The sequence below is a fragment of the Chiloscyllium punctatum genome, chromosome 7 (assembly GCF_047496795.1).
Source record: "Chiloscyllium punctatum isolate Juve2018m chromosome 7, sChiPun1.3, whole genome shotgun sequence".
In the NCBI taxonomy this organism is placed as follows: domain Eukaryota; kingdom Metazoa; phylum Chordata; class Chondrichthyes; order Orectolobiformes; family Hemiscylliidae; genus Chiloscyllium; species Chiloscyllium punctatum.
In genome coordinates, this window is record NC_092745.1 from 117,136,324 (window position 1) to 117,159,974 (window position 23,651).

The following is a 23,651-nucleotide window of genomic DNA, read 5'->3' on the forward strand; positions in this document are numbered from 1 at the left end:
CTGTACATATAGGATTCATGAAAATAGAAATCTAGATAGAAATTTCTTCATATCATTGCTTATCATTTTTTAACAATTTAATTATGGTTACTCCTTTTAGATGCATATAGAAATACTAAATTGGAATTTAATAAAATTTAATCAGCTCTTATAGTATTTTAGTTGACATTTAAATTTATGGTGTGGATTTGTGTACCAAGTAAAGCCAAAGCCTTTAGGCTGTACATCTTGTCTTGGAACTCTGCATTGTTAATGTTTTATTGTATCCTTCTATAAAAAGCTTGCCTTGAGTCTCTACAGTTCTGTAACTTTACAACCTGCCTGTAAGGCTATTATTTTATTGCTAATAAACTGATAGCTTTATTGTTCTACACCAGCAGTTGCCATACTAATTTCCAATGATCATTGAATTTCACGAGAATCGTTGTTATGAATGTTAATAGTTAAAAGATTGGGTTTATATTGTTTTTTTGGTAGTAACTTGTTTCTCTTTCTGACTTGCAGGATGAGCATAATTGGAGGCTCTGAATCTAAGCTGAATAATGCTGATAATGGGAAGACCCATATTAATTCCCTTGGTGCTAAAGGAGAATTTGAAGATGAGAAAAAGATCTCATCAACCACTGTTACTTCCAGTATACCTCAAACCTTAAGTGGGAATCAAATGTCAGTTCCAAAAAGCAATACTTTAAGCTTATCTAAACATCTGTCCAGGGATAGTCCTGTAAAAGCCTTAAGTGGAGCCCAGCAGACTACATTTATACAAAGCGGTGCTCCTACTGTTTCAAATGCAAAACTTACCTTGCCTATAGGAACTGCTGTGAGGGACCCAGTTCTACAACTCTCTACAACTAAATCTTCCGTTGCAAAGCAGCCTGATGTTTCTTTAAGTATTTCTCAATCCCTGTGCCAGTCAGTTGCAGCTTCTAGCTCATCGTCTCGCTTTGTTCAATCCGTTCAGGTTCCAAAATTGTCTGGTACTTCAAGTAAAGTTCAGACCTTAGCACCAGCCCCAGTTCTGTTACTGGTTCCCAATTTAGTGCCTTTCCAGGGCCAAGTTAATACACAACCTAAAATGCTGAGTTCTTTGCCAATAGTGGATCACAAATCTATAGCCCAGTCAAATGGTGCTTCTACAAGCCAGCTACTGTATGGTGCAGAAAATGAAAATACAAAAGATAATAGAGGACAGATAAAGGGAAAAAGAAGTTTAAGTTCTTCTGAAATTCGTGGAGGTGAATCAGAAACTTTAAATGATGGCTTAAACTGGGACCCTGAAAAAGAGTTCATGCAGTTTTTGCTAACAAAAGAAAAGGATGATGATCGGATTGTTCAAATTGATAGAAGTTCCCAAGTCCAACCAAATTTACCCTTTGGAAGAAAAAGAAAACGAAAAATGGACATTGTTCAGATGGTAGATTTCTCGGAATTAGAAAACACAGATGCACACCTAACACCGAAAAACTCTGCTGGTACTCTAGAGGGGATGGAAAATACTAAAGTTTCCATTGTCAAACCAAAATACTTGCCTGCAAAAAAGAACCTTGTTGGTGAGACTGGATCAAATCTTCCCAAAGAAACAGTAGAAGCAATTAAACAGTTGATCTTTAGTGATTATAAGCTTCCAGTCAAAAACTTAGAAACAGCTCGAACAAGTGCGCCTACAACGACTTATGTCGAAGAAGCTTCACCATTTGTTTCAACAGTTTTTCCACCAGGCAGTGCTATACAGATAGATGATATACAAACTGGATCTGAATCACCATCAGATGATGATACTGAGGCAGAACCATCATTTTACCCCTGCACAAAATGCAATGTGAATTTTAGAGAGAAAAAACATTTGCAAAGGCACATGATTTATCATTTAGAAGGACACAGTAAAACAAATCTGCCAAGACCATATATATGTAAAGAATGTGGAATTGCATTTCGTGACCGTGCACCACTCCAAAAGCACAGGAGCCTTCATCAAGAAAAAAGAGAGAGGTTGATGGAGGAGATTCGTGAGCTCCGCACATTTCAGGATGAAGGCCGGAATGCAAAATTGCAGTGTCCGCAGTGTATATTTGGAACAAACTGTCCTAAAACATTTGTGCAGCACGCTAAGACACATGAAAAGGACAAAAGGTACTATTGCTGTGATAAGTGCAACTTCATGGCAGCATCAATGGATGAACTTGAAGGTCATCAAATTTATATTCATGATGCAGTCATTAACAAGTCCAGCCAAAAACCTTTGAAAGGTGTATCATTAGAAAATTTATTAAATCACTGTAAGTCAGGAGGTGTATATGTGTGCAGCAAATGTCCTTTTACCACACCAGCTAGGAGTATTTTCAAAAAGCATGTAAAATACTTGCATCAGCGACTTTACCACGTTCAGCATAAAAGTGAACACGGAGCAAAGGTACCTGGCTTCAGCTCACAACCATTTGATTTGGTGAGGAGCAATAAGGCTATATCACAACAGTCTGAATACCTAAGCGAATTCGTCATGAGACGAAACATAAAAAGGGATTTTGAAGCACCTGGAGCATTGGGGAATTCCTCTGCATTGTACAGCAAAGTCTGTGATTTTGCTGGTACACAGAAGCCATGCTATATAACCACAAAAGAGATGCATCACTCGCCTGGTTCTGTGCTGGATTATAGTAAATCTTCAACAAAGATTGTGACAGGATTAAGTATTGGTAACAAAAAGAGTAGCTTTCTACAACAGGAGCATGTTAGAGAGCAGGAAGAAATTGATGTCAAAAGGAGCAATGGAGGTCTGTCGTTGAAGGATCATGTTATTGGTGATCAGATGTATGAGAAATCTAAAAATGATATTGATATAGTAAATGACTTGAGTCCTGCATCTACATTTATGGAAACAAAGCACACAGATGGGGAATGTAGCTTCAACTTTCACAGCAATGATGATGGAATATCAGAAGAAACAGAACATGTAGACGGAGTTATTTCAGTTAGAAATTCTGTTAAGGATGTCATGGTTAGTGTCTCTGTAGGAAATGATATTTTAGATCAGTATCCAGATGTGTTTCACAAAGCACCTGTTGTGGTTTTGAATAAACTTGAGCCATGTGCAAATGCATCAGAATGTGATGGTGAAGAAAACTTACCTGAAAGTGATATTATTGAAACTAGTAATTGCATGGATGGTGCTACGGCAGTCACTATTGCTGAAAATAATTTTGATATTGGTGACAAACAAACTCATTATTTCAGTACTGAAGTTCAGATAATTGACGAAAATGGCATCGATGATTTTGATACTTATGATGAGAGTGACGATGATGACGATTTCGATGATTTTGATACTAGCATTCATGATTATGGCAACAATGACTATGGTAACCAAAGTCTTTACTCTACAGAATATCAAGATCCTTCCCACGACCATTTTGTTAATGAAGATTTTCATTTTAATAGTGACGCTAGATGTATAGATGTTATGGATCCAGTCCTTTATCAACGTGATGCACCACTTAATATAACCTACAATTGGACTGATTTTCATACTGAGAAACGACCATGCCCCTACTGTCCAGCTGTATTTGACACTGGTGTGGGTTTGTCAAATCATGTGCGAGGACATCTTTATAGAGTTGGCTTAACTTATGATGCTCGGCACCTGGTTCCACCAGAGCAAATAGCATCCAGTGACAAGAGGCGGCGTATCAAAAAAAATGATGCTCCTGTTAGGAGAATAAAGAAGGGTAAGCTTAATTTATTTCTGTAAAATCCATAGGAATTCAATTTTTATATTTTTGTGAATTTTTGTCTAAAAAGTGCAAAGTATTTCAGATAAATGTGCAATCTTAAGAAAGCAAGTAGATAATAATTGCTTGTAAATCAGAATAAAACATAAAGACACAAAACAGTTAAATCATTTTGAACCTATGAAGATCTGATGTCAAGAGATAGAAAGAAACAGCAGTAAAATAAATAGAGGAACCTCGATTATCTGAACGAGATGGGTGGGCACAATTTCATTTGGATAATTGTTTAATCGGTTAATTGATTCAATGCCTCTCCTCTGGGGGTTGAAGGTTTCTGAAATTTCCTTTTTCCTCACTCTGCCTGCCTTGCTCCCTCTCTCTGTCTCAAGCTTTGTTTCTGAGCAGACACACTTGTGTGTAAGGGATCTGCAACATTGCCGAAGCCTCCCCATACCAATCAGTTCAATGAGATTGACAGAGCGAGCACTTGCTAAGTCCACTGCCCGTTAGGAGACATTATCACATGAGCACCCATCCAGCCAAAACCCCAGTCTGCACCTCCCCACCCCGTCCCGCCGCCGGCAGCTGAACTAAACACTAACAGTAAGACTGCTGCTGTCTTTGGGGGATGAGTCTCCAAATAGGATGTGCGCACAATTTTTTACTGCAACTTTTTGACAAGTTCCACCTTTGCCCTGTACAGGAGTGTTGGCGAGATTATCTGGCAGGGAGGTGGAGTGGGGTTTAGGATACACCTCTGTGTAGAACTCCAGGGAAATTGTGGGGAGAGGGAGAGGGATGGTGGGAGGTCAATCATTTGGAGAAGGTGTTTGGGCTACCATCGATGTCCAGCCCTGTTCTCGGTAGCATTTCAGTAAGCAGAGTTCATTTTTAATCATTGTAAACAAAGGTCACAATCAGTGTTGGAAACACCTCTTTGTAATGTTTCTATCAGGACTTTGAGATCTCTTTCAGATAATCCGAAATTCGGATAATTGATATTCTGATAATCGAGGTTCCTCTGTAGTACGTAATTAAATAGAAGATGGATATACCCTCTCTCTGGATGCCGGGTCCAAACTTTGACACAACCAATCTTGTGAGGGTGCTGTGAACCTACCTCTGATATCATTGCATCTATTACTGCCATTCATCTCGAAAACCCTCCGGGTATATTAGAGAAATTTCAACTGATACGTAATCCAATATTGCTTCAAATGCTCCACAGTCACAGGAGAAGCAGACTCCATGAATAGCCCCATTGTCAAGATGGTGGATCCTAGGATATCAGTTAAAATAATAATGCTGAAATATTTGTAACAAACTTCAACCAAAGCTGCCAAGTGAATCATCCATTTCAGCATCCTCCAGAGTATCCCCACAGCATAGGACATAGAAAAGTGCAGCACAGAACAGCCCCTTAGGCCCACAGTGTTGTGCCGAGGATTAATCCTAATCTAAAATAAAATAACCTAACCTATGCACCCCTTGATTCACTGCTGTCAATGTGCATGTCCAGCAGTCGCTTAAATGTCCCTAATGACTCTGCTTCCACCACCACGACCACTGGCAATACGTTCCATGCATTCACAACTCTGTGTAAAGAACCTACCTCTGACGTCTACTCTATACTTCCTCCTAACATCTTAAAACTATGATCCCCTTATGCCAGTCAATTCTGCCCTGGGGAAAAGTCTCTGGCTATCAACTTTATCCACGCCTGTCATTACCTTGTACTGGCCCTACCTGCTCCCTGATCATTCTCTTATTCCTCACGTATGAGTAAAATGCTTTTGGGTTCTCCCTATTCCTTCCCGCCAAGCCTTTTTTGTGCCCTCTCCTGGCTGTCCTCAGTACATTTCTGAGCTCCTTTCTAGCAAGCCTGTAATCCTCTAAAGCTGTGCTACACCCCTGCTTCCTCCACCTTAGACCTCTGCTGCCGCCTTCCTTTTGACGAGAAGCTCCTCTGTTCTTGTCATCCAAGGCTCCTTAATCTTACCCCTTCTTGCCTATCTCAGAGGAACAAATTTATGTATCACTCACAACAACTGCTCCTTAAACAGTCTCCGAATGTCTGTCGTGCCCTTTCTGTGGAACAATTGCTCCCAATTTGTACTTCCTAACTCCTGTCTGATAGTGTCATAATTTCCTTTTCCCCAATTAAATATCTTCCCATGGTAACCGCTCCATTACCTCACCATAGCTTTAGTGAATGTGAGGCAGTTATGGTCACTGTCACCCAAGTGCTCTCCCATGCAAGATCTGACACCTGTCCTGTATCATTGCCAAGCACCAAATCCAAAATGGCCTCTCTCCTCGTCACCCTGTCTACATAATGAGTAAGGAAACCCTTCTGAACACACCTGACAAAAACTGCTCCATCCACACTATTTGCATTAAGAGGTTCCAGTTAGTATTGGGAAAGTTGAAGTCACCCATAACACCGACCCTGCTACATCTGCATTTTTCCAAATCTGCCAGCCTGAGTTCTTCGATCTCACAATCCAATTCAATCCACGTGATACCAAGAAATGGTGAAAGTACTGAACACTGCAAAGGCTATGGGCACCAGCAGCATTTTGGCAAGAGTGCTGAAGACAAATGCTCTAAACTTGTCATGTCCCTAGCTAAGCTCTTTCAGTTCAGTGGCAATACTAGATCCACCTGATAATGTGAAAAATAGTCCATCTACATCCTGTACATCATAAGCCAGACAAATCTAAACTAACCAATTTCAGCCTCCATTATTCTTTTAATTTTCTGTAAAGTGATGGAAGGAGTCATCAGCAATGCTATCAGGTAGCACTTGCTTCACAATAATCTGTTTGCTGATGTTCTCTTTAGGGTCTGCCAAGACCTCATTGTAGTGTGGTTTCAAGCGTAGATAAATGAGTTGAATTTTAGAGGTGAGGTAAGATTGATTGCCCTTGAAGTCAAGGCCATATTTGAAGCACTTGCAAAGCAAAGAAATTATGGGAAAGCTGGTTGGAGTCATGCATAACACAAAGATGGTTATGATTGTTGGAGATCAGTCCAGGCCTTCTCCGCAGAAATTTCTCAGGTCTAGATCCAACCACTTCTAGCTGTTTCATCAATGACCTTTCCTCCATCACAAGGTCAGAAGTGGGAGTAATATTTAGTACCATTTGCGGTTCCTCAGGTGCTGGAGCAGTCAATGAGGAAATTCCACCAGACCTTGGGCTGAGAAGCAACAAATGACATTGATTAAGACTTGCAAGGCATAAGTGATTATTTGCAACAAGAGGAAATCTAACCATCATTCTTAACAATCAGTGCTGTTAGCATTGCTCAATAACCCGCTATCAACATCATGGGGATTAACATTGACCAGAAACTGAACTGGCCTAACCAAATAAATACTATGGCTGCAAATCCAGGTCACAGGCTAGGAATTCTGCAGCTTGATCCCAAGACCTTTACATCACCTACAAGACAGGAGTATGATGGAACATTTCCCAATTACTTGGTTGGGTGGAGCTCCAGCAAGCTTTTTTTCATTCAGGTCAAAAGCCCATCGATTATCACATTTATTGACATTTGCTCCCTCCAACACAGATACACAGTGGCAGTGTGAACCATCTACAAGATCCACTGCAGAAATTCACCAAAACTATGCTGAGATTTCTGATCCAAGACCACTACACTCTCAAAAAGATAAAGGCACCAGATAAGTGGAAATGCCACCACCTGCAAGTTCTCAAACAAATCACTCAATGTCCTCACTTGGAAATGTTGTCACTTTTTCAGTGTTGCTAGGTCAGCATTCTGAAATTCCTTTTTAAATGGCATTTTGGATGCGCATGGACCAAATAAACTGCAGTGGTTCAAGCTGGAAACTCACCACCCCTCTCGGACGATTTGTAATTAGCTCTAAACATTGGCCCAGCCAGAGAAGCCCACATCCCATGAATGAATAAAGATAAATTCCTTTTGAAATTGTAACAGCAATAAACAATGGATAACATTCATGTTCTACCTTTCAGTTACTTAGGTCTATAACCAGTGGTGATTCATTCTGGTATGTAGCAAGCCAGAATTGTCCAGTAATTATAAAAATCCAGCTTACAACCTGTAATTCCATCCGATGTTGAAAAAGTGGGGATCCTTGGAACATGGCACATTTTAAGAACAAGGACAGACCTTCTGAAGTTTTACAATTGTGTCCCTTTCATTGATCATTCTCTTCAGAAATTTCTCTTGAGTCTGCATCAGTGACTTTCTCTCGTAATATTTGTACCACATTGTACTCTCCAAATTTTGTTCCACCTTTAGTGGTCCTAACTTCAGCTGCTGAGTTCCTTAATTTCTGTAATTCTTTCCTTTAAATCCAGTTTCAGTTTAGATGGAGAATAGATTTGTAAAGTAAAGATCATTCAGAGATGTTGCCATGAAAGAATCTATTGGCTGGATGACAGCCTTGCTGCTCTGATGCATGATTGTTGAGCTTGGCAACAATATCCTACTCAAAACATCTCCTTATGAATGTTGCAGAAAGTTGATTCCCCAAGTACTTGTTCTTAGGGAAACAGTTGAGAAGATATCTTTGACCTGTGATGACAACTAACAAAACCCTTTCCAGACAAGGTCCTTATCTTGCTGAAGTGACTTCAATTGCAGACCTTTTAAAACACTTTTTTTTAAAACCGATGACAACATTGTTTCCTGTATCAAAGTTGTTATCAGTTCTTAAGCAAGCAGATTTTTTGGGAGCTTTTGGAAAGGTTTAATTCATTTGAGTGCACGTGTGGGCTAAGAGTGGAGTATGCACACCAGGTGCAAGCCTGAGGAATAGTACAGTTATGTTTTAGTGTTGCCAGTGTATTCATTTAAGAGGAAGTACTCTGAGCCATCCCTGCCATCTGTAAAAAAAGAATTTGCACAAATGAGATGTTTATGTCTCATTTGTGTATGGTATTCTTGTGTTTTCATGTAGCTGAAACTTCAAATATGTAACTGTTAGAGTTGCTTGTTTCTGGCTTTAATGCTATTGTCACATGAATCATCATAGCCAAGCTTCTTAATTTGTTAGTTTTTCCACTGCTTTTGTAAGGAAAATCAGTCCTTGTGTCAAACAGTTACAGACTCCAGTTGATTCGTGGAGCATTAACATTCCAAGTCTAGGAGAGGTTGAGAAAGAATTGTTCAAGCAGGGTTACAGTGGTAGACTTGAAGAAACACAAAAATAAATTGTAATCATGGAGAAGAGATTAAAGTTCTGCCGGACAGAAAACAAGACTGATAGTAAAACTGAAACATAAAATAATGAAATTTGTGAATATAGGAGAAGACATGAAAACATTACATTCTAATATATATCTTAGTGCAATTATTGTCACAATTTTTATGCACCTGAGCAAAGGAATGTAACTCCAATGCACCAGGTTTTCTTTGACAGTGCATTCCAAACCTCGACCTCTATTATAGAAGAACAAAAGCAGTGCCACTACTTTCAAATCCTATCCAAATCACACATCATCCTGATTTGGAACTGCATTCTTCAATATTTCTGGTTCAAAAACCTGGAATTCTATCTTATACAGCACTGTAGGTGTAACTTCACATGGATGTAGTGATTAAAGAAGACAATTCACTATCACCACCTTGAAGGCAAATATGGATGGCCGATGGCCCCACCCCCACCCCCTCTCTGGCCTATCACCCTCACCTCCTTCCACCTATCGTATTCCCAGTTCCCCCCCACTTTTATCTCAGCCCACTTGGCACACCAGCCTCATTCCTGAAGAAGGGCTTATGCCCAAAACGTCGATGCTCCTGCTCCTTGGATGCTGCCTGGCCTGCTGAGCTTTTCAACTCTGGCCGATGGCTAGCTCTGTCAGTAATATTTGCATCCTGGGAACAAATAATTATTTTAAGAATCAAACTTTGCATTTGCTGTACATTGTGGTAGATTACTAAACTGTGTTGAGTAGGAACAAAATAGACCTGATACCACTTCAAATTAGCACAATTTCTCCACTTTTCATCTGATAAAATTTGACCCAAATATTATAATTTGTGCCTCATCTCAAGCCAGGGAAACTTGTGGAAAACTCTACTATGCCAACCAAAAATCCTTAATGGGCAGTATCATTGCCATTGTTTTGCAACTACAATATTGGCACTAGGTTATAAATTGTATCGTTAAAGTTTAATGTAAAAAAAAACTGATTTTCTCGTGCATAAATGCAAATATTTCAAATAGTTGTGGTATTCAGTATTACTTTACTGATACCATTTCTTTTATAAAGCTGAATCTTTTTTAATACTAGTAAAATTTAAATATGGGAATTTACAGAAATAGATGCAGAGTAATTGATTATCATATTTTCACTTGAGTCCACCATTACTGTTATTAGAGTAACCTTTTATTTGTGTTTTGTTTTAACAGAAGTAAAATCTGGTTCCTCAACTGAAAATACATGTCCTTTGTGTGGTGGTTGGTTTGATACAAAGGTTGGGTTGTCGAATCATGTCCGCGGTCATTTGAAGAGGTTGGGGAAGACTGAGTTAGAAGCACACAAATCTCCACTGAGTATTTTGACTGAAATGATGCAAAACGAAGCAGAGGCTGAAAATATTGCAAAATTACTGAGTAGCAAACAGTTTAGGTACAAACCTTTTGTATCACAGAAATTTGCATCAAGTGATGGCTTATTTCTTGCTCCAAATGGTATAACAATAAAACTGCAGCAAAATGAATTGAAAACAAAATCCTTCCCCTCACCACAATCAGACTTGCATGACCTCTCAGATCTGCAGCCAAAAAAGCTTAATGAGACAGATGAACAGTCAAGTTCCCTAATGCAGATTCTTAAGAATAAATTTGGAGAGGAAACGTCATCATTAATAAAATCCCAGCCGGGAAGAATTTATGCTCAAACTGCAAAGAAACGACTACCAAATCACAGGCGCCCCTTTCAACTGCAGTTTGGCAGTTCACTTCTGCAGCCCAGTACATCATCACAACCAGTGACAAGTGCGGATATAGCTTATCAAACAGGTAAGCCATCTTTGTTTTGAGGCATGATGTATTCAGAAGCAAAGGAATTAAGAAGATCAATTATGGCAATTGAAGAGTTTAAAAATTTTCATGCACTTTCAAAATGCACTTTCTTTGGCACTAATGTGCCTGAACGTTGTTAATTGTCTATCAATTCATTATGACATGATTGACACCAAAGATTTCTCGGGTTATTATTCTGTGGATTATGAGAACTTGGCTATGACATTTCACCTTGTGCTGTTCAAAGATTAGTACCATCTAACCTTTTAAAGGAATAAAATTACCTCTAAAACCCAGAACATCAGTCACAGTCTTGTCCGTTTGTTCCCTGATAGAAATGTGCATAATACTGTTTTGGACCAGATGTTCTTTTAGGCATTCAGTAATCCATCTGAATCAGTGATGCCCCTATGTGAAAATTTAAGTTAAGACCCTATGCTTATTAGGGACCCAGAATGAGGCATTAACAGGTCATCAGCTCTACAATAATTCTGCAGATCATGGATGGGAATAATTGAGATTTCTCTATCCAGTATATTTGAAGTAATTATTTATCTATTCTTGGGTAATTAATTAGCTTCAGGGAATAAAGGATCATTCCAAATCTGGAAAAGATTGACTTACATATCCTCAAACCTCATTTACTGCATCCATTGTTCTTGATAATGTGGAGGAAACCACATAGACAAAGAACATACCTGCGGAGCAGTTCAGGGATCGTCTCGGGTCCATACGCATCAACCAACCCACCTACCTATGGCCATCCAGTTCAACTCCCCAATAACATGTCCCTTCTGGGCCGCCTTCACCAAAACAAGGCCACCCACAAACTGGAGAAGGAACACCTCATCTTCTACCTCCGAAGCCTACAACCACAAGGCCTCAATGTTGAATTTACCAGTTTCCAAATCTGTCCTCCCTCCACCCCACCCCAGATCCAACCTTTCGACTTGGTTCCACCCTCTTGATTTGATCCACCTGTTCATCTGCCTTCCCACCTATCCACTACATAGTTCCGACCAACCTATCACAATCACCACTACCTTCATCCACCTATTGCCATCCCACCTACCTTTTGCCAGTCCTACACCCCCATCACCTATTTATTCCTCAGCCCTCCCCTTTTCCCCCCATCCCAGCTCTTATGAAGAGTTATGCCTGAAAACGCGACTCTCCTGCAACTCAGATGCTGCCTGATCTGCTGTGCTTTTTCCAGCGCAACACTTTATCAAATCTAACTAATTAGCTTGATGATTTTTCTAGCTGATTTTGCAATGGCTTTACATTGGCTACTGGAATTGGCCTTAAAGTTTGCAGGAAGTTATCTGTTTGAGTTAATGCAGGATTTTAGCCAGGAGCTTCTGGAAAATTCTAGTTAGAATGTCATTGTGGCTGCAGGATGAGTAGTAGTAGTAGTAACAAGTAGAGTCCCATAGTTGCATCAGGTTTTTAGCCCAGTTGAATGTACAGGCCAGGTACCTCAGCTGTAACAAAGAGCATTAATGCAGGGTCATTGGGCTTCAAGCACTAACTCTGTTTTTCTGTATACAAATACTGCCATACCCACTAATTTCTTCCAGCGTTCTGTTCCAGATTTCCAGCATCCACATTTCTTTGTTTTATTTAACTCGTTGTTCCTCCATGAATCAAAACTATATTTAAAGGGCATCTGGATAATTGTATAAATGGGAAGCATTTAGAGGGATATGGGCCAAATGCTGGCAAATGAGTTTAGATTAATTTAGGATATCTGGTCAGCATGGATGAGTTGGACCGAAGAGTCTGTTTCAGTGCTGTACATATTTATGGCTGCAACACCAACCACAATCAGTACTTCACTGAAACTGAAATCACTTGATCCCAAATTTTATTCATCAGGCTATTTCAATGAAGTAGGTGATATTTGTAACATTGTGCGAAAAAAAACCTCCTTTCACTGGAAAATGAAAACAAAAAAAGATGCTGGAGAAACTTAGCAGGTATGATGACATTTGTGTATAGAGAAATGAGTTCCGAAGAAAGGTCCCTGGACCTGAAATGTTAACTCCCCTTTCCACAGGTGCTGCCAGACCTGCTGGGTTTTCCAATTAATTTCTGTTTTTGTTAGGACATTGTGACTTTATCTACATGAACACAACAGGGATAAATGACCTATCTGCCTGAGTCAAAGACTTAATCTCTCTCCCTGTGGGGTCTGTGAAGCAGGAAGATGGGGCATGCTCCAGATTATCAAGTATCATTAACTAATGTACTTGACTTTGCAGGCGTCAATGCAAAACCTAATTGTACAGCATGTGTCAGTGGGAAGAATTCCTACTTGCAATTGCACTCTAAAAGAATTTGCAGGAAGAAGCTCTGTTGACTGGGGCATCTTACTTTTTAAGTGATGATACAGTGAAAATAGCGAAAGACAGTGTACAACTGAAATAAACTATGAACAGATGTCTTGGCAGTTCGAGCTGGTCATTGGGTATCTTGTGGCTTTATCTCCATCTCTTGAAGCAATACCTAGGTTGTTTACCTTTTCCCGAACCCTTTACTATCTGAAGAGGTAGAAGATTTTCTTCCTTCTGGTGACCTTGCTACTACTAAAGGCAGCACGGTGGCTCAGTGGTTAGCGCTGCTGCCTCATAGCGCCAGGGACGCAGGCTCGATTCCAGCCTTGAGCAACTGTCTTTGAGTTTCCTCCGGTTGCTCCAGTTTCCTCCCACAATCCAAAGATGTGCAAGTTAGGTGAATTGGCTATGTTAAATTGCTCATAGTGTTCACGGGTCTGTGGGTTAGATGAATTAGATACGCGTAAATGTAGATTAATAGGGTAGGGGAATGGGTCTGGGTGGGTTACTCTTCGGAGGGCCAGTGTGGACTTGTTGGGCCAAATGGTCTGTTTCCACACTGTAGGGATTCTATGAATCTATACCTCCAGCAAACTGGGGTGCACAACCAAGAATCATCGTATTCCAATGCTGACAAAGCAGTTGTGTTCCAGACTACACTGAACTTCCCTGTAAGAGGTACAGAATAGCTTTAAACAGCACCGTTCCCAGTCATCATAGTTATCCAGTAGCCAGTGATTTGTTCTCAAGTTTCCCACTATTAGAGGCAACCTGAAAATAGTTTTATTATATAAATGTCATCAGTCTAATGACATGACTGTTCTTGGTTACTTCTCTCCCATTGAGTGAAAATTGAAAATTGCTCACAAGATGCCAAGTTTTTTTGTTTATTTTTGCATAATTTCCTCAATTTCATAGTTTCATTGGAAAAATAGTATATTTGTAAAAGGACAATCCTACCATGATGGTGACACATGCTTAGCAGATTAATCTGTCAGGTATTTGCAATTCCTTTTAAAAGTTTATGGCACTTTTAGATGCACCTGAAATTGTGTACTACATTTTACAACTACCATCGAATAAAAAGCTGTCTTCGATTTCTCTAGTTATAACCACCATATTAAAAATGTAGCAATGACCACCACTAATGACAAATTGCATACCAGTTTTTAACATACATTTATTCACAAAATAGCACATTGAGTTTGTTTCTACAGTTGCGTAGCTGTTTGTCCATTCTTTTGTTCAGTCAGTGGTTTGAGCACAGCCATCAGAATTACAAATCATGAGATTTCATTATTGACTGCACATGCAAAATGATGACTATACAAAACTCATTTAAGTGTTGTATTCAACAGCTGTTCACCAGTTTTTTTTACCACTTTGCCTCCCATGCCTTCATCAGCTATTTCATGTAAAGAGCCATTTACAGTCTCCCCATTCCCTGAACAGTTTCTTGCAATATTGGTGTAACCACTGCCTTTATAAATTTGTCACTGCTTGGGTTCAGTCCTGTTTGATTTCCAGTGTGCTTGATACCTCTGAAGTTTTCCTGGGCAGCCTGTTGCTTAATGATTGATCATACATTGTGCTTTTTTTAAAATATCTGTCCTACCACAATATTGGAAACTTGTAAGTGATTGTGAATAAAATATGTGGTGTATATATAATTCATTCAGTTATGAAGGCTTTTATGAGCATTAGCCTTGGGAATGATAAGAATTGCAGCTGTATCTACTGAGTGTTTTTATAGAGAATATTAATTTAGGATTGAAAAGTTGGAATTTGTGATCTAGGAAAAGAGGTGTGTTAAATGTAATTTTGATAGAACATGTTTAATTAAATGCAAAAATGAGTACTTTAATGTGCTGTATATTATTTTTTAGATATGCAAAGTTTACTTGGGTAGGAAGTTTTTGAATCTTCCAAATTGATTGATTGATCTTGCTGTCCATAAGTAACGATAATTAAATTAGCATGTCTCTAATTTAAATTATAACTTTGCATTCCTGACAAAAGGGCATCCTGTGAAATTAAGAACTTGTGTTCATTGCCATGCAACTTTTACAAGTGCAGTTAGCTTGGCAAACCATCTCAGAGTCTATGCAAGACGAAAACAAGCTGGGGATCTGACTGGCACACGTAAGTCTTCATTTTTTTCATGTTCAAATTCTTTTGATGTGCTTCAAATACATGGCATGAAGTGTTTTAAAACTGGCAGCAACAATAACTTGTCAAAAATACGTTGTTACTGTTGAGTGCTTGAATAATTGATGTAAACGCTAGAGAGAGAGTGTGTCTTGGGAATTAATAGTGGAAAATAGGGAAATGGCAGATGAACTCCAAGTGATATCAACAATGGTTGGAAGCACAGAACAGTACAAAGGTTATGGACCCTGACAGCATTCTGGCAATAGTACTGAAGACTTGTGCTCCAGAACTTGCCACTTCCCTGGAAAGGTATTCCAGTATAGCTGCAACACTAGCATCTACCCAACAGTGTGGAAAATTGCTCAGGTAATGTCTTGTACACACAAATCAAGACCAAATCCTACCCAACCAATTGCCATCCAATCAGTCTACTCTCCATCACTTTACTAATGATTGAAAGTGTCAACAACAGTGCTATCAAACAGCACTTGCTCAGTGATGCCTAGTTTGGCTTCTGCTAGGACCACTCAGCTCCTGACCTCATTATAGCCTTGGTTCAAAATGGACAAAAGAGCTGAATTCCAGAGGTGTGATAAGAGTGATAGCCCTTGACACCCAGGCTGAATTTGATTGAGTGTGGCATCAAAGCCCTAGCAAAACTGGAATCACTGGGTATTGGAGAAAACTCTCCATTGGTTGGAGTTATACCTCGCGCATAAGAGGATAGTTGTGGTAGTTAGAGGTCAGTCATTTCAGATCCAGGATATGTCTGCAGAAATTCATCAGGGTAGTACCCTAGGTCCAACTATCTTCAGCTGCTTTATCAATGACTTTCCCTCCATCATAAGGTCAGAAGTGGGCATCTTTGCTGATAATTGCAGAGTGTTCAGCACCATTTGTGACTTCTCAGATAATGAAGCAGTCCATGTTCAGATGCAAAAAGATCTGGACAGTATGCAGGCTTGGATTAACAAGTGGCAAGTCACATTCGTACCGCACAAATGCCATGTAATGACCATCCCTAATAAGAGACGATCTGATCACTTCCCCTTGACATTCAGTGATGTTGCCATCACAGAATTCCCCCACTATCAATATATTTGGGGTTACCATTGACCAGCAATTCAACTGGACTTGGCATGTATACACACTGGCTACAAGAGCACATCAGAGGTGAGTAACTCCCCTCCTGACTCCCTCAATGCTTGTCCACCATCTACAAGGCACAATTCAGCAGTGGGACTTTTTTCTCTGAAGATTAGGATATTGAGGGATGACCTTTATAGATGTTTATAAAGTCATGAGGGGCATAGATAAAGTAAATCACCAAGATATTTTCCCAGAGTAGGATAGGTACACTGATAGAAAAGATTCAGAGGAAAATGGGCCAAATGCAGGCAAATTACACTAGTTCAGTTTTGGAAACCTGGTCACAAGGACAACTTGGGCCAAAGGACCTGTTTCAGTGGTGGATGCCTCTATGACAAGTCTCCTTGATGGCCCTGATGGACCTCATCCCTCGGGTGACAAAAAATAGTTGTAATTTTCCAAAATTCCCTAGATTTTGAGAAGGTCCTGTCCAACTGGAAAAAAAACAAATATTACTCCTCTTCAAGAAAGGATTGAGATGGAGTGCTATAGGCAGGTTTGCCTAATACCTGTAAGAAATAAATGCTGGAATCTATTATTAAGCAGTTATAACAAGGCAGTTAGAAATCATTATGCAATCAAGTAGAATCAGCATGGTTTTGTGAAAGAAAAGTCATGTTTGACTAACTTATTAGAGTTACTTGAGGAAGTAACATCCAACTTAGGAGAGCTTAGGTTTCCAGAAGCAATTTGATGAAGTGCAACGTCAAAGATTACCATATAAAGTAATTGATTGTGGTATTAGGGTAACGTATTGCCATGATCAGAGGGTGGCCAGAATGCTAGATGGTAGGATGCGACAAGTAAAGTACTGCAGAAATCAGTGTGGGACTGAATGTATACTGGCTAAATTTGCTGATGAAACGAGGGCACACAGGATACAAGGGGTTTACAAAGATTATAGTTCAAATGAGTGGCACAAATTTTTTTCAGGCGGAGTATAGTTTGGGAAAATGTTATCTAGTCATCTTTAGCAGGAAAAGTAGTAAATCAGCATATTAAATGGAGAGAGATTGCAGAACTGAGAAACAGAAGAATCTGGATATACTGGTACACGAATCGCAATGTTTGCAGGTACAACAAGTGATTAGAAAGGCAAACTGAATGCGGTTGTTTATTGCAAGGGAATAAAGTATCCAAGTAGTGAAATTCTACTGCCATTGTATAGAACATTGATGAAACCACATCTGGAATATGTGTACAGTTTTGATCTCCTTATTTCAGAAATGATTGCAAGTGCATTCGGAGCTGTTCAGAGAAAATTCACTTGACAGATACCTGGGATCTTGTTATCTTGTGAGGAAAGGTTAGACAGGCTGGACTTGTATCCATTGGAGTTCAGAATAATGAAAGGTGATCTTTTTGAAACATGTAGGGACTTGACAGAGTGAAGGGAGAAAGGACGTTTGTCCCTTGAGGGACAGAGTAAGGCTAGGGGAAACACTTCAAAAACAAAGATGTTATTTATCTTGGTGATGAGGAGGTTTCCCCCCCCCCCCATTAGTGAGCCATGAGGCATGGTCATTGATGAAATTGGAAGCTACGCTTTAAAAGTATACAATCAAAAACTACATCGATCGGGGTAGGTGGGAATGTGGATTTGAGGCCGCAATCAAATCGACCATGATTTTATTGAATGGTCTATTCTTGCTGTGAATTCATGTTTGTATGTAAAGCTAATTTTGACTCCATACTCAATCTACATAAAGTGGATTGTCTGCTTAACTGGAACAATCAAGGGAACCACTCTTTTGAGGTATATAATCAAAATTATTAGGTAATTGTAAATTAAGGCAACCCAGCTGTTGTTTCCTGATCGTAATGCAACACATCACCTCTAACACAAGCACACACAAATATATTCCAGACTGGCGAAAAGGCTCAGTCCTTAGTCCAGTACAGATTCTGATCTCAATTTCTAGTCCAACCACCAATGAAATGTATGTAAAACATCAGGCTTAGAAATTGTGGCATCACAGTTAACACTAGTTCCAACTCAAAAGCTTTCGCATCTTCTGTTCGACTAATTAATTACAACTCTAAAATGTGAAATCTTCTGAATTTGTCATAATTATGCTCAAAGCAGACAACGATATGCCAGTCACCCAAGTACATTGGGCTTAGTTTTTAAGGATTTCTGTTCAAACCCAAAATGCAAAACAAAACCAATTAACTACAAGCAAAATTGTATTAGAAACTCATGGAATCTTGGGACAACAATTGGCCTGTCATTTCATGCTGATTCTCCAAGATCATATCTGCTAGTCCCACTACCCTGCCTTTTTCCCCATGATCCTGACTCAAAGAATCCCTACGGTGTGGAAACAGGCCATTTGGCCCACCAATTCTGTACTGACTTTCTGAAGAGCATCCCATCCAGACTCACTCCTCTACCCTATCCCTGTAACTCTGCAGTTCCCATCGCCTGTCCACCTAACCTACACAAACCTGCACACTATGGGCACTTTAGCATGACCAGTCCATCTAACCTGCAGATCTTTGGAATGTGGGAGGGACCAGAGCACCAGGAGGTAACCCACACAGACCACCGGGAGAATGTGCAAACTCCACTCAGACAGTCGACAGAGGCTGGAATTGTACCGGGTCCTTGGGTGCTGTGAGGCAGCAGTGCTAATCACTGAACCAACATGCCACACACTACATGTTTCTTTAAAATAATTTTCTAATTCCTTTTAGAAAGCTATGATTGAATCTACCAGCACCATGCTCTCGGGCAGTGCATTCTGGATCCTAATTGTTCACTTTTTAAAGAAGTGTTTTCTTCTGTTGCCTCTGATTCTTTGGTCAGTCGCCTTAAGATCTTTCCACCAATTGGAATAGTTTATCCCTATCTCCTTTGTCATCTCGTCTTTTTGAACAGGTTTATCAAATCCTTTCTTCACGTTTGCAAAGAAGAGCATTCCTAGCTTTACCAGTCTATCTATGTAATTGAAGTTCCTAATTTCTCAACTAAAACACTTCTTCAGAAATAGACATGATCTTCCAATAGAGGCCAAACTTACTGTTTGTTCGGATTCTCCATAACTTCCGTGCCTTTGTCCTCCGTGACTCTATTTACAAATGGTTGGGATCTTATTTGCCTTGGCTGTTTCTCAACCCATTCTGCCACCTTTTGTGATTTGTGTATTTATACACCCTGCTCCCCACATCTCCTATAGTATCATTTCCTTTGTTTTATATTACTTATTCATCCTACCAAAATGCATCACTTCACACTTCCCTGCATTAAATTTTATCTGCCATGTGTCCACCCATTCCACCAACCTGTCTATGTCCTGCTTAAGTCTGTAATTATCCTCCTAACCATACCCTCAAGTTTCGTGGTCTGGATGATAGCACCATCTGTATATTAGCTGCATTGGTTAAAATGGAAACTGCTACAGTATTATATTTCACCTTCAAAAATGATTGAATACTGAAGTTTATTCTATACATTGCAGTGAAATTATTTTGACATGTGCCAGTTCTTGCACAATTAAAATGGCATTTATTATTCTGCAAAATACTGTTATTTATAACTTGTAATTTTAATTGAACTTTTCTCTGAGCATTAAAATTTGATTTTTATTTTCTTTTTTAAATAAGAAATCCTTTCCAATCTAAATAGGTAAAATGTACAATGGTATTGGCATGATTATTGTAAATTTTCTAGTCGATGATGGTGTGTTTATCTTTCACCAATTTACTTCTTCATCTCCTCTCACCACCTAATGAATATATGACTCATGCTGGTACATAGTTCTGTGGTTTTATAACAATCCTCTAGCAGCTCGCCCATATGGTACGCTTTTTCATGCAAGATTATAGTGAGGCAATAGCAGGCTATTCTTTCATATGTATCATCACAGCGGAGCCAAATTCTGTTCTCATCTGCCAAATAAATGTTTCCATGGGTAAGAAATAAGAAATGGCATTCCCCTTTTAATATCAGGGTGTAGTAAAGCCACAATTTAAGTCAGTATAGGTGAGAGATCAATTTTGGCCCTTCTATAAACATAAATATCTATGTATATAAATACTGTATTTTAACCTGCTAAAGAAACCATGATGTCACCACGTTAGTTTAAAAGTTGTGCATAACCAAGATGCTGACTGTACTTCAAGAACTGTTTTCCTTGAAATTCTTTTAACTTTTAACAACTGGCTGGATTTCTCTGGTGTTTATCTCAAATATTTACAATAGTGCAAACCTGGTAACTGAGGAAATTTATTTTCAAAATTTGTTAGTAATGCCCTGTTATTAATTTATTAATTTTTGTGAAACTTGCTCCATAAAGTATATTTCATTTAAATTGTTTATTGTTTACATGGAGAATAATTACATTCCTATGTCTTTTTCCAGCTTTTGACTGCAAGCAGAAGAGGTCACGATCACGGTCAGGAACCAAGAAGAAGTCTTCCCTATTTGTTCCTTCACTTGATGATGCTTATGTACTCAAATGCAGGTGAATGGATTGCTGTTTCAGGGTCAACTTGCAGATTTAATTTGTTACGTTGCATTCTACAGTGAGACTACTTTGTAACAGATTAATTATTTTTCATTTCGTAATGAAGTATTCAAGTATTCTTAGAAGTAGGAGAAATTGAACACCAAATTTCTGGTTACTTTCCATCACTTGCTTTGCAGTTCAGTAAGCATTTTCAGATTTTCTAACACTCTTTCAAAACTATGCTTTGCTAACGTGAATTTTAAAATCATGCTATGTGGGCATAAGCATAAGTGTAATCGTACTAACCAAAATTATGATTTTGTTGTATCTCTACAGGTTCTGTGATCTGGTCTTCCGAGGTCCACTTTCTGTTCAAGAAGATTGGATCAAGCACTTGCAGAGGCATGTCGTTAATGCAAATCTTCCTCGCACTGGTGCTGGAATGGTGGAAATCTCATTGCCATCAAAAGAAAATTTTCCAGTAACTGAATCATCATTTTCTCTGCTAATGGCACAGGCAGCTTCCTAACTTTTTCAGAATTGTGGTTAATTAATCTGTAAATTTAACGTAGTGTTTTGCCATAAGCGCCTAGTAAAAGTACATTCTGCCCTCCCATTATGAAAGATCAATGCAACAATGTAAACTACTTATAACCTTGGGATTATTTTAAATGGCATGACTTCCTCAAAAACCTCAAATAATTATGCATCTATTTGGAATTGCAAATCAATAAATAGATCACCAGCAGTCCATCAGTTTTAGAAATTCTGTTTAAATTTGTCACAATTTGGTCAAAGTTGTAGATACATCGAAGAACATTTTACATTTGCTAAGAATTTGCATATATCACTAGTCAGATATTTCCCTAATCGTTTCAGAAAAATAGTCCTTTTGCCTGAGGAACCTTATGGCAGCAGGAAATGAAGCATAAAATTTCATTGACACATTTACAAACACTATTCTAACTTCCAATTTTGCAAGGAAGCAATATTCTTGTTTAGCATTGTGTACATCCACTGTGGATAGTTATCTTTGTTTGCACAAGAAATGATTTGGCTGTATAATTTTGGAAAAAAGTCTTAGTGCTCAATGTAAATTTGCACAAAATATTCACTTAATTGAATTACAGTTTTCAACATATTGTTGTACTTTCAGCAATGAAAAGTTAATTTAGTTATTAAAAGTATTTTATTCCGTTGCTATCCTAATTTTTCTGCCATTGCATCCCTTTTCTCGCCAGGAGGGCAGAGTGGCCTAGTTGCCATAAGTGCTGTCCCGTGATTGGCTGCAAGAGGTGCAACTCACCCAAGGATGTAGGACATGATTCATTTTAGAATAACGTATGTTCATGATAGGAAGAATGAAAATGTGCCTGTTTGAAGCAAGTATGTTACCAATAGGCTACTCATGAATTCAGACTTCTAGCATCATTGTACATTGAACAATCAACCACTTTGACGCCCAGACCACTTGAAAATTATGAAGAAATTAACACTGATAATATTGTAAAGCATGATGCATATGGTGTTTCTTCCCTTGAGAAACCAGTCTAAAATATATTTAGTGCACGATTCAACATTTGACAATAAATAGTTTTTTACTGGCCTAAAACATTCTAAGCGTGCTTTTTAAGTAGCAATATTATTTACCTATTTTGTTCTCAATTTATTTCTGATACTGTTTTCATCTGTTTTGATGAAATTGAAATCTGTATATGGCTACTTGCTATTAAGCAATTATGAGGAATTATAGCCCTATAACAATACATTTAACAAATTGGTAGCAAGTTTTCTAGTACCCTATGCCATTTTTGAATATAGTAGTGTGTAGATAGTTCCCCAAGTCTAGTGATTACTGTATTGCTGTACATTTGGCATTCGAATGTTTTAGATTTATCATGTTTTTAGAAACAGACCTTTAAATATAAATTTTGTTCCCTGCAAAGGTCAGTATTCACTGAGGACATCTCAACAAAATGTATGAACTCGTCTTTTATTAGTATAGCATGTACAGAAACAATGGGGTGCATTGCTATTAAGATGGATATTATTGGATTTTATATTTGTATTTTCTAAAATAGGCTGAGATAGTAATTAACCAATTTAGTTACTTGCAGAAATAGGTTTACAGGTACTAATTCAGTGTAGCTCTTAATTTGCTAAAAGTTATTCTTCCTGCTTATCTTTTGTTTCTGAGCTCCCTATATTTCAAGAATTGGATAATTTAAAATTATATTTTTTCTCTACAATCTTACTTGTAAAGAAAAGCATGTTCTTCATAACTTCGAGGTCTCCATACAGTTATGAGTTTCCCAAAATTTAACCATTGTATCCTTTAAGCATTTTAACAAAATTGATGATACAATTACTGTATATGGAACAAGTACACTGGTACATGATATCAAGTGCTCAGACGTGATTGTGCACGCTCATATTTGTAAGTAAACTGTGTAAACACTATGTGAAAATGTGCTATTACTACAAGTCTACTTATCTAGTGGCAGAAATAAAATGTACAGTCATACATTAATTATGGTTAAAGGTCTTGTGTCCTTATTGTCTAGCAGTTACTTTATTCAATAAACTGATTATTATTTGAATATATAAATATTATAGTGGCGTATATAACAATGAAGGACGTCAATTTACAAACGCAAATAATGAGTAATGTATAATAGCTCCTCTTCTGTGATTCGTTTGTTTTATTTCTTAATTTTGCAATTCAGCTGATTCTTGTTGACCTCTTTGTAAGCTAATTGCAAGATATAGACTGTTGATTTGTAGCACTATGAGGTCTCCTACAGCGCTCCACAGC

General features: G+C 38.5%; 1 protein-coding gene across 9 annotated transcripts in view; it reads left to right on the top strand.

The window, feature by feature from the left end:
* Positions 1-23,377, top strand: part of LOC140480081 (zinc finger protein 644-like) — a 167,481-nt gene extending 144,104 nt beyond the window's left edge. For all 9 annotated transcript variants that reach the window (XM_072574705.1, XM_072574706.1, XM_072574704.1 and 6 more), the window contains 5 exons: positions 505-3,722; positions 10,135-10,746; positions 15,105-15,227; positions 20,749-20,851; positions 21,173-23,377. In XM_072574705.1, the coding sequence (XP_072430806.1) occupies positions 505-3,722; positions 10,135-10,746; positions 15,105-15,227; positions 20,749-20,851; positions 21,173-21,365 (4,249 nt within the window). In that variant the 3' untranslated portion in view covers positions 21,366-23,377. The remainder of the gene's footprint in view (positions 1-504; positions 3,723-10,134; positions 10,747-15,104; positions 15,228-20,748; positions 20,852-21,172) is intronic.
* The last annotated feature ends 274 nt before the right edge of the window (positions 23,378-23,651 follow it).